The sequence below is a fragment of the Ovis canadensis genome, chromosome 15 (assembly GCF_042477335.2).
Source record: "Ovis canadensis isolate MfBH-ARS-UI-01 breed Bighorn chromosome 15, ARS-UI_OviCan_v2, whole genome shotgun sequence".
NCBI lineage: Eukaryota > Metazoa > Chordata > Mammalia > Artiodactyla > Bovidae > Ovis > Ovis canadensis.
The window spans coordinates 83157764-83175154 of NC_091259.1; the positions used below are offsets into that span (position 1 = coordinate 83157764).

The 17391-nt window shown below is 34.2% G+C and overlaps 1 protein-coding gene across 50 annotated transcripts in view; it reads right to left on the reverse strand.

Moving 5' to 3' along the window:
- PHF21A (PHD finger protein 21A) overlaps nucleotides 1-17391 on the reverse strand; it is a 193872-nt gene that overhangs the window by 147916 nt on the left and 28565 nt on the right. For 20 of the 50 annotated variants that reach the window (XM_069555564.1, XM_069555591.1, XM_069555578.1 and 17 more), the window contains 5 exons: nucleotides 16751-16791; nucleotides 15295-15406; nucleotides 9743-9885; nucleotides 5911-5943; nucleotides 3706-3771 (listed from right to left, as the gene is read on the reverse strand). In XM_069555564.1, the coding sequence (XP_069411665.1) occupies nucleotides 3706-3771; nucleotides 5911-5943; nucleotides 9743-9796 (153 nt within the window). In that variant the 5' untranslated portion in view covers nucleotides 9797-9885; nucleotides 15295-15406; nucleotides 16751-16791. Of the gene's footprint in view, nucleotides 1-3705; nucleotides 3793-5910; nucleotides 5944-9742; nucleotides 9886-15294; nucleotides 15407-16750; nucleotides 16792-17391 lie in introns of all 50 variants that reach the window. The other 30 variants (XM_069555566.1, XM_069555600.1, XM_069555579.1 and 27 more) reach the window with 3 other exon arrangements.

A 17391-nucleotide genomic window follows, 5' to 3' on the forward strand; every position in this document is an offset into this window, starting at 1 on the left:
TATGACAAGTAAAAGACCACATATGCATGTCAAAAATGAAAGGGGAGGGGTGCAGAATGAAAACGAATCCTGTTAAAGAAATTAATAGCTGCTTCCACAATTCAGTATTTCTAGTGTTTAAAATAGTTGGATTCTCTGATTGGAGTGGTTCATATACCATAAGGAGAATGTCATTAGAGTTTTAAAGGCTAACTGTCCTCGGAAAATATAAGACTTTGGTGTTAAAAAAATTTTTAATAGTATTTTCTTGTGTAGTTCTGATTTTATTTTTTTTAATTAATAAAATATTTTCTTCACTTCATCAGGAAGAATTATTAAAAATAGTGAGTAAAATATTTAATATCTCACTGAGTTCTCTGCTCTAATTGCCTTTTTTTTTTTAACTTTATTTTACTTTACAATACTGTATTGGTTTTGCCATACATTGACATGAATCCACCACGGGTGTACATGCGTTCCCAAACTTGAACCACCCTCCCACCTCCCTCCCTATAACATCTCTCTGGGTCATCACCGTGCACCAGCCCCAAGCATACTGTATCCTGCGTCAGACATAGACTGGCGATTCGATTCTTACATGATAGTATACCTGTTACAATGCCATTCTCCCAAATCATCCCACCCACTCCCTCTCCCTCTGAGTCCAAAAGTCCGTTATACACATCTGTGTCTCCTTTGCTGTCCTGCATACAGGGTCGTCATTGCCATCTTTCTAAATTCCATATATATGTGTTAGTATACTGTATTGGTGTTTTTCTTTCTGGCTTACTTCACTCTGTATAATTGGCTAGTTCTGAGTTTAAAAAAGAAACATTTATTGTGGAGAATGCAGCAAATATACATAAGAATATAAAGAAAAAATAAACTACTGGTAAATCATCACTTACCAACAACATTTTATACTGACACTGTTTTTTATACACACTTACACACCTATATACATGTATACACACAATACACACAAATGGGATTGTTAACGCCTATGAAGTTCATGTGTTTTTCCACTTATTTATCATAAGTGCATCCCTATATCATTAACATGTTTCTGAAACCATGATTTTAGCTACATTACATATAATTTACTTAGCCAATCAAGTCTGGGCTAAAACTGACTTTAAACTGTCGACCACAAATTAAAGTCCTGTGGGGCAAGAAGATGACTCCAAAAACGGCCATGGGGAGTTTCTATTCAGAAATCTCAAATCACAATTTGAAAGCACTGGTACCATCTAACTAAGAATTCACCGAAATTCACTGAATTTTAGCCATGAAGAGTGCTTAATAAAGACCATATTTTCCCAAATGGAGTGCATTATTTTGTAATTGGTCTTGAGAAAGAAATAAAGTAAGTACCAAAGACTGAGGTAGCAATAACAAATAAGAACTAATAAGTGCCTACTGTATGAATTAGTGACCATCTGCAATGTTTTATTTTTTTAATAAAGCAAAATAAGAGAACATATGCATTTATTACTTCTATAATTAAATTTTCAAGTGGGTTTAAAAAATGAATATGGAAAAATGCATATAGAAAAAGAATGGAAACATACGACAAAGGGTTAATAACTTAATTTTGGAATATGACATTCTTTGAACTTTTGTTTTTAAATTTCACAACCAATAAATTAATATTAAATTAAAATATTAAGTCATGTGAGTGAGGTAATTCAGATTTCAGTTATAAAAGTGGAAGGAATATCAGTAAGTTTTGCCAGAGGCTAAGTGGATCTTTTGAGAAGGAAAAACGAAAAGTTGAGTACACAGCATTAGGAGTTTGCTCTAAAACAAAACTATTTTAAACAAAATATCATAAGTCTGAGGAAGGACTAGCTTTTTAATGTCATAGCTGTGCTTCCTTCAAGTACTATCCTACCTAAAAAATGACAGTTTCTGTTCTATCAAAAATGTTGTTCCAATAGTTAAGCAAATATTTTAGAAATGGCGAGATTGCATTTTAATTTCTTACACTGGTTTTCTTTACTTTGTAAACCCAAGGTTTTCCTGATGCTACACCCATTTTTAAACTTCTGGTTTCTAATACCAAAACTTAGTTCAGAAGACAGAGTCTGCCACTTGATGACCCATCTCACTAAACATAAATGGTTGCAATGTTCTATTAAGTGAAGTCTCTAGCAGAAAAAAAAATTAGAAAGTTATAGAAATAAACCAAATGTTTACATCAGTTCTCACAATGGTTTCAAATAAATGTAAATTTTTTAGAATCATCCCATTTTCCCCAAATGTAGCCTTAGGTTATCTTAACTTTGTGACATCCCCTACTCCACAATCAGTTCTCACCTTCTTTCCCTGATAGAACACGTGAGTTTTTCAGCAAAAATGACTCATTCATTGGCATCTTGTCAAAAAAAACCCTGAAACTTTAAGGCTCAACGCTAAAAGAATTCTAAAACTAGAACATTTCACTAACACACATCATTTTAACTTCAGAGAACTGAATCACTTTCAGAGTCAAATACATCTAATGAACGCTGTTTATATTTTTCCTTACAAATTGGTCTCCACCACGCTACATACTCAAAATTTTAGTTTGGCAATTCCCTAATCTAAATCACCTCTTGTCTCTGAAGAAGACAAGACAGAGGAGTGTAGAAACATTCGAATAAAAGGTGGGGGAAGCAATTGTTCACGCAGCTTGGAAAAAGATTCTATTCTGAAACATTAATGACTCACATTTATTCCACACAGTTCTCAAAATGTATTTCTCCCATTAGTTAAATGAAAACACAATACAATACATAATATAAATGCAATCAGAAATCTCCAGGAATAAATTACTCTCATTGCTATTATTTCACTAAATAAAAGTTTAAAAAAATATAACACAAAAATCAATTATTGAGAACTATATAACTAAAAATCTTCAACAAGCATGAACTATCAATTGAAAGTCACCTTATCATTTTGGCTCACACATTCACCTACTCCAAAACCGCGCCTTTTAACCAGAGGGAGAATGGTGGGAAAGGAACAAGAAAACAAATGCTTTGTCAGATTAACTTCCCTGGTGGCTCAGATAGCTCTGTCAATTGTCACACTCCACCTGGTGGCAGGAGCTGCATGAATTGGTGAAGTGGAGGTCACTCTACAAGAAATTCCAAAGAACACTTGCTAGATGTACTTGGGGAAGAATGCAAGATGTTCTTTTTTTTTTTGGTCCTACACAGAATATATCTAACAAGCCTCCACCAAAGTTTCTTTTCACATAATAGCAGGTCAATATCTAATAAAGATTAACATAAAGGAATGACAATAATCAGAATGGGAGAGCTACATTTACAGCAATCTACTTAAAACATTCTCTCCACGTTAAGTTAAATGTCATCTCAAGCCTTTAATACAGGTAGCGAGGCACATCCAGCAACTTTAAGATTCTCTGTCACACACTCTCACTAACATTCTTTGCCCCCGTCTTAACTATGGAGCTTAATTAACACAGTCAACAGCAGCTTTGCCACACGGCTGTTAGATATTTGCCACTAACATATACTCATGGGATACTCTAGAGACTGATTTCAACTGAAAATAAAAATAGATAAACAGAGCTCAAAAAAAATTAAAACTGAGTCTGGCTGCCCACACTTATTTTCACACATGAAGAAAAATAGCAGTTCTCCTAGAAGCCTCGAGCAGACATATCTTTAGAACACAATGTTAAAAATATGCCCCCCCCCCTTCCTCCCCTACCTGTTTCTCACTCAAAGCTGTGATTTTGGCTTGGAGTTCATGAAGCTGTTTCTTTAAATCAGCATTCTGATTGGAAAGAAAAAATATCTGTGAGGAAGATATTTCATTTGTTAACAGGATAGTAGCAAGGAGACTTTATGCATACTGTATTACAAATGATGAAGCAACCTTAAAGCATTTAGCCAATCATATTTGTCATGCATTAACCTGCAGTCATGTTACCACCACCTAGTGCACAGATCCTATATGTAGGCTGCTAACACAAGGACAGGGGTAAATTCCTTTGTGATTATTTTAAATTAAAAGATATTTTATATTTTAGCACTTTGTAGTGTAATAGTACTCCTTTCTACTAAAAGAGCTATTCTTCATAAATAACAGCTGACAGAAACCCTAAAGTTCCACTCATCAGACAAAAGCAAAAAAATGGAATTTATAAGGATGAACAAACTGGATGCTTAATAGCATTATCAATAAAAAGAAGTTTTTCTCTGCTTGCCCTCTCCCTTATTTAGTAGAGTACATTTGTTATTTTAGCCTAGATTTGAAAAGCTGTCAGTGCTGCAACTGCCTGAACACTACATCATTCAAATTAACATACTGACTACCAGGGCAACTTCTCAGTTCTAAAATGTTAGGAATCAAAAAAGAATACTATTTTAAATGAGATACACTGAGCATGCTTGCCTTTTACTCACGTGGGAGAAAAATCCAAAATTAAAGTTTTCAAAAGCTTAATGTAACAAGATAGCCTACTTACTAGCAGACTGAATACCACCCCAAAGAGAGACTACTTTTCCTTTTTCATTTCTCATGAAATTCTTTCAATTCACTCTACCTGATCTTCTGACAGGGTCGCAGCATACATCCTCCCTTCATGTTTACTCCATGAGGTCTTCTTTGTGACAGTGTGTAATATAAGGCCTCTCTAATGAGATCACTCACAAGACTGTCCAGCAACTCACTGCCCCCTCAGATTCTCCACATTAAGATTGCTCTGTTATATAACTCTCAGCTATGTCAGAAATGCTACAGTTTTCTAATAATATTTCAGTTGCTGATAATACAGGTTACCATATTAAATATAAAAGAATCTATTGACTGATCTACTGCTACTTGGTTCCCTAAACCTAATTTAAACTATCGTATATTTTTAAAAATTAAAATGGAGAAACTTCTCAAAGAAGTTGGGCTGTCAAACAGGAGTTAAGTGGCTATCAATGCCAGCTCAGAATCAATGGATTGTGTTAAAAATACAATAGTTAAGCTGCTAGGGGCTAAATCTGTAGAAATGAATACTATGTCCCACTTCCAAAAATCAATCTGCCTCAGCACCATTCTTTAATCCAAGAATCTATTTTACGTAACTTTACAATGAGGCATATATGGTGTGTTTAACAAGCTTAAAAAAAAAATGTGTGTGAGTCTAGGTGTTCTGTGAACAGATTATGAGTAAACAAATGCAAGGGAGAAATCTTGAGAATGTCTGATACTTTGACCTCATTCTTATGGTCCACTATCTAACTGCTGCAAAAAAGACACTGCCTGAACAATAAATATATTAACAGTAATTAAAGACAAGGTAAGTTTTTAGGAAAATTTCTCTTCAGGGATAGGGAATAAAATACCTGAGCCAAAAATTCCTATGAGACATTAAAGAAAACGTAATACTTGATGGATTACTGTATTAACACAAGGTTCTTTAAAACCTTCCTTAAGGGCTCTTTCAAAAAGAATTTTTTTAATGCTTTCTAAAAATTATTCTAAAATTCTACTCTAAACAGTGAGATTAAGCATTTAAATGTTCTATACTATAAACTATAAGAAAGTAAAAAATGGTTCTGGGCTATGTTCAATAATTTTGAGAAAGCTTCACAAACTCTGATTTCAAGTAAGCGGGCTTGTGGAAACTAAATTTAAGCTAAGTATTTAATATACGTATTAACTCTCAATTTTTTCCCAAAATACTCAAAGCAATTAACTTAAAAGCAAAATAACAGTAACAAAGATGAAATAATAGCTATATTAGAACAGAATGACTGGATTTTTCTTAATTCTTAAAACATGAAGACAAATGTGCTAAAAAAAAACTGCTATAGAGATGAAGTAGTTTTTAAAACCTAAGAAACATCTATATTTTAGTATTTTACAGTAACTTTATCTTAAACTGTTTTAAAAATTAAATGAATAAAAGTAGTATTTTACCTGCGGATCCTGCTTCATTTGAGCAACCAGTTTCTGATAATAAAAAGAGAAAAAGAGCCATCAGTCTTACATATTAACTCAATGTCACTAAGCAGGCTTGGCCCCCAAAATCTAAAGTTTTAAATCCACACAGACATACACACACACACACAAAACAAGCAATACCATAATCAGAACAGACCAAAAGCTTCTGTGATCCATGTAAAAGATTAATGAAACACTCTCTTAATAATTAAAAAAAAAAAAAGTATTGCTTTATATTTGAAATAAAGAGCTTCCTGCTTTTAAACAAATCTGGAGATGGGATGGGGGAAAGGAGCTTTTAAAAGACAATTTAAACTAACAGAATGCTTCAAAAGTCAAATGTCCCTTGAAAATGTTGTCATTTTGTCTAGAGTCCCAAGTAAGGCCTGGGAAGAAGCTGCTCTCATACAAAAACAGACCTGTTTGTATACAGCAAACAGACTTGGCAAGTCAGTTGGTTTGGTTCACAGAAGGAGCCTAGTGTCAGATGTGACTCTGCCACTGTCCCCTCTGTCGGGGAGGGAAGGTACCCAGTGGAGCAATGCTAGTACTTGAGAACGAGGAAGTGAAGAACAGTAATGCAAAATTCGACCTACCTGGGGTTCCTGGGTGAAGAGAGTTCTACCAGAATACTGAATGGAAAGACCTTAACTAAGGAAAACATAAGTCCAAAAAATGAAAAAGGAAAATGGATGTCGACTGACCTACCCAACTTCTAAAAGCGTCACTGCCTAAAGGTAACAATAACCATAGAGAGAAGAAATTGAAGCATAAAGGAATATCAGAAGACTGATTCCTGAAAGTATCTGGGAATAAGCTGTTCTCCAAGTGATTTTTTTCATATAACTGAAAAATCTATGCCTCTCTTTGGGTGACAAGACACATTTGAAGTTTTTAAGTCATAAAATAAAAACTTTCTAAAATATATACTTATCCACCTTATTAAGTAAAAAAAAAGTCAGCATTTAATGATATTTAATGATAGAGGCATGATTAATCAATACACTATTCTGCAAACAATACAATAAGGTCCTTAAATAAAGACCCCAAATTGCTATGTTCTAAAGAGTTCTTTCAGTTTTTTCATCTACTCCTTAAGGTCAAACAGGCAGCTACCAAATATTGCTACTATCACTATGCCTCCCTCTAAGAGCCCCTGAGCCATAATTCAAATTTGCTACTTCTGATCTGCTTTGTGATATGCTCAATGAACTAATTCTAAGATGAGCAAATATCCTAAGAAATCCCCCTTGAGTAAAACATACAATCTTTGGTGAGTGACTTTTGACATTTCTTCTAGCTTGTCAAAAGCCTTATATTAGGTGCTAAGACACAGTGGGGATAGCTGAGATTGCCAACCATGTGACCTTCAAATACACAAGGTATATTTTACTATACTCTACTTCAAATACGACAGTGGTTAACTCTTTTATATCCTGGTCTTAATCTACAAAATAGTAATAACATACATTTCAAAAGTTCAAGGATATAAAAATACAAAGTTTTACACATATACATTTTTACTAATGCAGCTTAAAGGCTAGTCACATTCTTCAATGAAAAAAAGCCCTTGGTCTTCCTTTCTTATTTGGTACCAGAGACTGGAGTACTACAGTAAAGCTGTCTTTTAAAGCTGAAAAAAGTTTTTCTCCATGACACTGGAATTTAAAAACTGACCAGCAAACTCAGTCTCCACCTCCGGAGGAAATAAATAAGCCAACTTTTCTACCTACAATCACTCAAGCTTCATTTTAGACCATTACAGGCAGGACAGAAAAGCTGGGCAATTCAAACATTCAAATCCCCAATGACTTTAAGGTGACATTGTGTGTTATCAAAATTGTTACTTTCTAATTCAAGAATGCAGCAGTTTTTCATGAAGATATAGTTTTTGCCAAAGGTTGGCAAACTACAACCCACAGGCAAATCTGGCTTACCACCTGTTCCTACAAATAAAGTTTTACTGGGACACAGCCACACCCATTCACTTATATACCGTCTATGACTGCTTTGTCTATACAGCATCAGAGAAAAGCAGTTGTGACAGAGACCATAAATGATTCCCAAAGTGTAAAATACTTTACCATCTGGCCCTTTGCACAAAGTTTGCTAATCTCTGCTTTATACTATTCTCTGTTACATGTAGAGTAAATACTCTAGAAGTTTAAATATAAGTTGCATCAAATCCACACAGGAATATTCAAAAAGGCAATTTCTCAAAGAAAGATGAGATGCCCATCACTCTTTAAACATTCATTCAACATCAACCATGTGCATGTCGCTACTTTTTAAATCATTTCCCTGTTCAACAAGAACAAAACTATACTTCTACCACAGCAGTACTAGGTAGCTTCATAAACACAGTTTCTATCCAGTAAGCTCCTTTTCAGCCCCAGTTTCATTCCCTAAGTGGAAATGATGAAGGGCTGGCTTCTGCCCCAAAATTTGGTTAAATGTACAATCTGGCTTTGGCCTTGGCCTAATAGCCAGTGCCTACTCTGACGTCATTTCTGGCATCCCTGAATTTCTCATGATCATGTAGGTTAACATGTACCCAATCAGAATAACAGCATCAGATTTACATCAAGGCATGTCATTTGTATTTCCTGTTAATACTTATTTTTTAGGGGAGGGCTGTATGTCACAGCATGTGGGATCTTAGTTCCCAGACCAGGGATCCAACCCATGTCCCCTGCATTGGAATGCAGAATCTTAACCACTGAACTGCCAGCAAAGTCCCTACTGTAAGTACTTAAATTTTTTTCTAATAGTAAAGGATTCTAAATGTAACTCTAATCAAATATATTACATTCTATATAAGTTAAAATACTACCAACCAATGTTGATAAACATAAATGTTTATTACCATACAAAGTGCTGCATTAACAGTTAAGGAAGAATATAAAAGCTATTAATTGTATGCTAAAAATAGTTAAATACACAGGAAAATAATGTGAATATTAAGTGATAACTTCAGAAGAATATTTTATTCCTTTTGAGTCAATAAATGTAATTTTAAAACATATTTTAAAACAATAAACATCCAATTTTTTCATAACTTTTATAAAACTGGTATGCTTGAATTAAAAATATGAAACTAAATAATATTTAAGAACTCTTTAAATTTTGTGATTCAGTTCAATTATTCATGAACCTTTCAAAAAAAGTCTTATTTGGACTTGTTCATATCTTGTGAGGATGAACCAAAAGCTGAATGTTAACTATGCCATCCCAAAATTTCCTGAGAGGAGGAATATGCCCAAAAATCACATGTGACAACTGAAACATGTCTTATTTTTTAAAATATGTAAGCAAACACAGGGAATTATATTCAGTATTTGGTGATAAACCATAATGGAAGAGAATATGAAAAAGAATGTATATATGTATAACTGAATCATCTTGCTGTACAGTAGAAGTTAACATAATACTGTAAACCAACTATACTTGAATAAAATAAATTTTGAAAATTAAAAAATAAATAAAATATGCAAGTGAAAGTCACATGAACAAAGTCCCTCAGATTAACCAAAAAACAGGGGAAAAGGGTTTTGTTTTTTTTTAAACACACTCAGTATATGGAAAAAATATTTTTAGTTCTTTTGCTTAGAAGTCAGTGTTTTTAAAATTCTCAAAAATATTATCAATGAGTTTGTTGAGTACTGTTATAAGGCAAATAACATGATTCTTGGACAACTGACTGAAAAAATGATTAAAAACTGTACTGAAAATCAGAGACAGCAGGTTGTTTACTAATTTAGCCATTACTTAATAACATGATGCGGGAGAAGCCATGAATGAAACATACCTGGTGAACCTGAATTTCCACTTTAAGAGCCTCCTGTAGAGTCTGCAACTCCATCCTCTACCTTCTCCACTTTTTCTATGTCTGCTAATTCTACAGTTTCTTCAGCCTTTGTTTAAAATAACAAACTCCTCTTCTCACTGCAGCTGTAGAGATCATAAAATGTTTGGGATCATTATGCTGGTTATAAAGGAAACATACATGTTAGATAAAATAAATTACATTAGGCAAAAAATTAGCCAACTAAACAAACTATCCCCAAACAGATTTCTTTCCAAAATGAGTAGATTTGTAATGAATTGGTACCAAAACTTTCTGAGTTTTATTCTGTGAGCATTCCTCTACAAAACACTTCAAATAAGTAAGATATGAAAAAAAAAAAAAGTGTTTAATCTGGTCATGAAAACATCCAAGCACTTACTACGTGCTCAGCACCATGTAAGATACTACTTTCTGAGGACACAGAGCTGAACAAGACCACTTTTGTCCTAGATGGGTCGGGAGACAAGAGGTGGAGAGGACAGCCATCCAGGACACACTGTTCTTGGAAAGAGACACACAACAGCATGGTCATACATTTTTAACTATCACACAGAGTGAACTGGAGAGCTCAGGATCTCTCGGAAGTTAAAGAAGGCCAGAGCACTCTCACTTGGATGGACTTCCACAATATTTAAAAAAATAAACTCGTAATAGGGGAAATTCTGATACAAAGGTTTACATTTAACAAATTAATACTTAACCACATACAATGGAACTCTGCTTTCCACAAAGTTATGACAGAGATGTTAACAAATAAATCTATCGTGCACAACAGATGAGGTGGGTCTATACAACAGAAGAGACTCTTCACCTTTATACCACCACCTTCTTCTCCAGCTTTGGCTTTGGCCATGTATAACTACACATGGAGACAAAGCCAAAAGTCTAGATTTGTGAACGTGAACCTTCTGCTCTGCTCACCACTACTGCAACTTAAATTAACTCCATAGCTAACTTTTCTTTCTTTTCTTTTTTCTTGAATGTGGCCTTAGACATGATTTCAGGTACTCTCCCCAAAGTAAAAGTTCAATTGAATAAACATATATATATAACTTGTAGTTAGAGCAGCTTTTCAGCATTTTTACAAACTGAGAAAGGGGGCAATTAAGAAGTTAGAATAACTGCTACTCCTATGCTAATTCAATGAGACTCATAATCTTTAAACCTCTAAAAACTATTTGTCTATGGATAAAATTCAAAGTTAACTTGAAAGAGTTAGTCGCTCAGTCATGTCAACTCTTGAACTCTATGGACTATAACCCGCCAGGCTGTCCATGGGATTCTCCAGGCAAGAAAACTGGAGCAGACAGCCATGCCCTTCTTCAGGGGATCATCTCAACCCAGGGATCAAACCTGGGTCTCCTGCATTGTAGGCAAATTCTTTACCACCTGAGCCACCAGGGAAGCCCCACAGTCAACCTAAGGTTTCTTAAAACTTCTTTAAAACCTGATTTAACAAAGCTATAATGAAGTCATTAACTTCAGGCTGTATTCATGTGAGTATTAGTCTTCATTATATTTGTTTAATCTTACTAGGCTTAAAACATCACTGGCAATCTCTCCCCTAGGGCTTACATACTATGTTATGTAATATCAAAATACTCTAAGCTTTTTTTACGAAAACAATACATTTCCAAAGTGTAAAATTCCTTCAAACTTACATTTGTGGAGGCTAGAAAACGATATTATTGTACAATGATATTGCCCACCAAAAATTTTCATAAAGGTAGTATGTTTAGGGGAGGTAATTTGGAAAAGATGATATTGATGAACAAACCCAGGTTTTCCAGATATTTATTAAATCTTTAAAATTGTTGGAACTACATAAATATCAGAATCATTAAGTTATTGGTTTTAGACCAAGGTTTTTGTTGTCATTTAGGTTTACATACTAAAGCAAATGTTAAAACTATGCACTCACTATAATTTTGAATGTAAAAATAATCTCCCTAATCAAATTCCTGACTTAAGTATTAGAGGTCTTCCTGAAAACAGTACTTAGTTTTAAGCCTATCAGAAAGCATGTCCAAAAATGATTCCCTACCATTTTCATTAAATTAAAATCACCTTGAAGGGTATTTTCAATGACAGAAAAGCCACACTTTATTTTACTAGTAGTTACATATAACATCATAGCTCAACTCAATTCATAAGCTCTAGAAATAAACAGGAACATAAAAACATGAAGAATTTACAATATACACAAACAAAGGGTTAACATAATTTGTACAGTTATAGAGTACAGATTAATTACAAATTTAATTTTTCAAAAGCTATGAAAAAGCAATTCACAGAAGAAGATAAGAATGATCAACACGAAAAAAAATCTATTTTCAAGAGAGTCATGTAAAGGTAAACTTAAGACACATTTTTGTCAAACTGACAAAGACGTGTAAAAATAATAATACTCTGAGCTGTCTAGAGTTTGCATCAGGTGGCACTTTTATAATTTGCTATTAGTTATATCTGAGTGGTAGCACTGAGGGTTATTTACTTTCTTCTTTTCAAGGTATCAATAATCTCAAATTTTTCCATAGAAAATATGTACTTATTTTTATATAACAAAAAATTAACTTAGAATTGCTAGATAAAACATCAGAAAAATTTATACTGACGAAACACAACGTTCAGGAACAGAGTAAGTAAAGCCAGGGTTTAACCTGGAGGTTCTAAATGTCAAAGAGTGCCTCACAGGATAAGACGCCTGCAACTCAAGTTAATGAGGAGCTGACAGCTTTTACTTCCTTCATCAGACTGTTGTCTGCTTATTAGAAACACACAAAGGCAAGAAATTTTATTCGGCAAGGACTCTAAAGGCCAATTACTCATTTTATTTCAAGATAAAACTGAAGGGTTAAAAAAGGTAGTGACTTATTATAGAAAAATATATGAAGGATTAGAAGATTCATTTGATATTATTTCTTTTTCACAGAAGCCTCTTTCTGCATTTTTAAAAGACTGATTTCTGCCTAAAGAACAAGTTATATACATATATATTCATAGCCTACAAAACACAATGCAAGCACACGTTGAATCCTTTTAAAAAATACTTTGGAGGCTTAGACGATGCATGCAGCCACCACGTGGTGGCCATTTGGGGGCAGTTTCTAGTATTCTAAAGTAATACAGAAGGTAATATAAAGCATTACAAAGAAGGCAGAATTTATAAAAAGATGAGTTATCATATTTTGACAAATTCTAATAAATTATAAATAACAAATCTACTTCTGCAAGGTAAATATAGAGAGACTTACAAAACAATTTACTGAGGTACAGAGCCTTTTGCCGCCCATCAGTTCTAAGTACTACCACCAGAGAAGGCAAGCGCTTAGCACAAAATACCAACATTCACTATATTCAAGACTGGATTTGTCAAACCACTGGGACACCTAATGGCCTCCCACATTCAAATTACAAAACACTTAAATTAAAACTCCACAAACCAAATGAACAAGCAAACAGACAAAATAACCAAATCTCACTAAAAGAAAAAACAAACAAACAAACAAGGGCAGATGTAGTGTCTGAAAAGAACATTCACTGTCTCAAAAAAAAACCCACACCTGATTCCATTTACTCACTGTGTAACCACTCTCAGCTTTAGGTTTGTTTGCTTATAAATCAGAAAAAGGGGAACAGAATCATCTGTTTCACAAAACTATTATGAGGTTTAAATTAGGTGAAGTTATATGAAAAGCCATTTGTAATCTGTAAAGTTCTATTCTTTTAACATACTTAACTCATACACACAAACTTTTGTATAAACTTCTCAACACAGTATATTTCTGAAAAGAGTATGTAAGCTTTCTTATTTCCAACTTCTCTAAGAAAGGGATTCTAACCATTTCCCTGGTTACAGTTCTGCTTGGAGATGTGTGACTGCTAGATCTTTCATAATGATTCTAATAAAGCATTAATGCTACAACTCTGAATTTATTACCAAAATTACTGCTCTGTTCTTGAACTGATATAAATCTTTTCCCAATCAAAATTCATTGCATCAACCAAGTTTACTTAACTACAGTAAGTCTGTAATACATTGTGCCCCCAGACTGAATTCCTTAAAAATGAACAGCTCAGGGTTCTTTGTACCATGTATCTACTTGGTGTAAGACTTCATTTTTGATCTATACTCTCAAAATAGTGTTTCAAGTATGCTTAATTAATTTTTTAAAATATGAAAAAGTAGAGTCTTGTAGATCTATGTATCCTTACTTGTCTCATGCTTATTACTAAAATACTAAAATTAAATTACTACAATACGGAAATAGCTCCTCTGTCCACGGAATTCCCCAGGCAAGAATACTGGAGTGGGTAGCCATTCCCTTCTCCAGGGGATCTTCGCAACTCAGGGATAGAACCTGGATCTCCCACATTGCAGGCAGATTCTTTACCACTGAGGCACCAGGGAAGCGTTATTAAAATATCAGGTTTCAATTTGTACTGAATACTTACTGATTACTATGTATCTAATATGCTAATAGATAAAACGTATCTTTAACTTTTAACAGTGCTAAAAATGATCACAAATGTGAAAAATTTAATAACTTATGAAAACTAACATTTACTAACATGAATCAATAAGATGACATTAAAAAATATATATAATGTTTATTTTCTTATTTTCATCTGGTATTTCTTTGGTAACACTCCACAGGTCAATAGGAAATGCTACTTCACAAAGAACTTGATATTGGAGGCTACATTTTGAATCTGGCAAGGTTACTATGCTCAAGTACTGCTATTACAGGTGTTGACAAACCTGAGCTAGTTAAGACTGATGCTTCTTAACCACTGAATTTAAACACACACACACACACACACACAATTCGATTAATGATATCTGAAAGTATGAATGCCTTTGAGTATAAAATATGTATCTTTCCTTTGGTTTCTTGGGTGGAAGGGGGCCAGATCCTTGTTAAAAAGAAGAAGAAGAAGAAAAAAGGAATACCTGCACAAGTCATACCATTCCAGCACACGGGAGTGGTATTTTTGGTCGAGTCAGGGTTTCCCCACAGCCCCCTCTTCTGCACACATCTGCTGCAGTGAGTGTCCGGCCCCACTCCCTACCGCCAGTGTTCATTCTAAGACACAGTTTCTACCTCAGCTTCCTGGCTCCAGGCCTGGCAGACACACATACACTCTTCTATCTGCTACTTTTCTTTACAGAAATTAAGCATGTCTACTAAACTCTTCCCAACTATACCCAACAACAAGAACGCTGAAGCAAATTCAAAAATGCACAGAAATTGAAAATGAAGGAGGCTGAAGAGAAGAGTCGTATAAGAGCATAGTGACAATGAGGTCAAGATTTTAGAAATGGTTGCCATATTCACCAGAATGCTTTTTAATGATAAATATTTTACTACACAAAGGAGAACATAAGAGAAGACAGTGGTCTTGGTATAACTAATAAGTACTTAACAGAAGTGGAAGTTATGGGAGAGAGATTTCAGATCAATTTAAGGAAGAGCTAAGGATTAGAGCTGTACAAAAAAGGAATGGGTTACCTTATGAGGTAGTGGGCTCCCTGTCAATAGAAGTATTCAAGAATGCTGCATATCATATCCCCCTCTTGGAGATTCACAATGCACATTAGCATATTAAAGGTTCTGAGAAGTCCTGCAGTAAAGAAACCTGTTTAACTTTGTTTAAAGCAGCATTTTCCAAATTATTTGACCACAGAACATTTTCCCCACCACCCCACCTCAATAATATTTATTAATTTCTGTGGAAATTACAGTTCCTCAGAACACATTACAGAAATATGAGCTACATTCTTTAAAATGCAGAATTTAATACATCAGGGATATATCTGAATAACAGTATGTCAGGGATATAAGAGAAGAAACTGCCACACCTGGTAAACGGTTCAAAGAGAAGGCCCTTAACATTCCTTCTTCTTTAAGAAATGTATGATTCCATTGCATCTCAAACTAAATGGCTATGGGGTCTTGACTATTTATTTTTAATGGTTCCATGAGAAAGGCAAGTAGATAAAAAGGTAGTATAATCTAAGATTAACTGGTTCAAATGCTTCCCTTTCATGTTCAAAGCTCAATACGTAAAAGGTAAGAGATACCTCAATGACCATTAAGTTATGAAAGAAGCCTCAACTAAACATCTACTCCACCCACTAAATGAATTACCATTTGAGAGAAAGAATTAAAAAAAAAAAAGTACCTTGCAATAGGGGACTACCCTATTTCAGTTATCTTGTTTGAATTTAATTTTTTATCATTATACATGCTGTCAATATAAGGTTGATGTCTGTCTGGTCTTTAGACACTGGAATGCCCTGTGTAATCTGAATTATACACTCAAATAAATTATTAAGTGTGATGATTTATAAGCTGTTAAAGTAGACATTAAAACTGATACTATGGAAAAAATATGTTTGCCTATTCAACCCACACTGCTACATTTCTCTCATTTTAAAAACTTTTTCCTCTTCAAGAATTATACAAAACATACACTGAAAATGTAGGATCAGACATGAGGCCAATCCAACACTAAATTTAGTAATATAAATGCTAAGAGTCCCCAAATTTCAAAGTCAAGGTTCCCATAACTACATTAACTTAGCCTTTTTGCACATATACTAAGGCCATCAAATTAAACAGTGTATTAAGTAATACAAGACACAGTGGGAACCTTAACTTTTGAATTTCCTGGTTTCTGAATTTGCAGCCCTAACCCCTGCATTAAGGACATTTTCCGCAAAGGGGACCTTTACATTTTAAGAGGTTATCGAATGTAGGAACATGCAAGCCTAGCAGTATTATTAGAAACACAAATGAATCTGAGGTATGGTTATGTGAAATTAGACAAAAATTCACATTCACTCAGTACAAACAGCGAAGCCTTTCTCATTTCTGGGAGAGAGCTTTTTTGCAAAAAAAGAATATTTGAGTTATCATCCAACGAGCATCAGGCACAGTGTGCCTGCTTGAAAAAAGTACTTACCAATTTTGGGGAAACTGTCTCTCCTTCAGTTCTCTTGTTCCCTATGAGAGAAGAAGGGGAAAATGGAATTAGACTACAAACACAGACTTATGACAAGTCATCAAAAGCTGATAACGTAAAGATTTCTATCTCATTTCCATGAGGAAAAAACCAAAACACACAAGAATCTCCAAAGCTTTAAAACCCAAAAGAAAAAAATAAGGAAAGAGATAGGTAGTTTCATTTTTACAAGAGAAGAACTCAAGGGCAATTGAATATCTAATTTTCCAGTTTTTTTTTTTTTTTCACTTTTCCACAGCCTTTTCAAGGCAAGAAAAAGTAGTTGACAGTTTCCCTTTCCTAAGAGACACAGAAAAGCAGAAATACACCCACATCCCCAACAAATGACCTTCACTGTTTGCTGCTTTATTTTACAAATTAGGCTAACATCATTGGCCCTTAGGCTGATCTACTTAAAAGGCTTTTTTTTTTTTTTTCAATTAATCTTGAAATGGACCTGTCTTATAAGGCTATAAAATTCAAGCATCTTATATGTATAGACATAATTTCAATTAAACTTTTCATTCTTAAAGTCCTACCAGTTTAAACTGTGAACCACGTAACACTAAAGTGACTTTCCCTATGCCATATCAGTGGTAGAG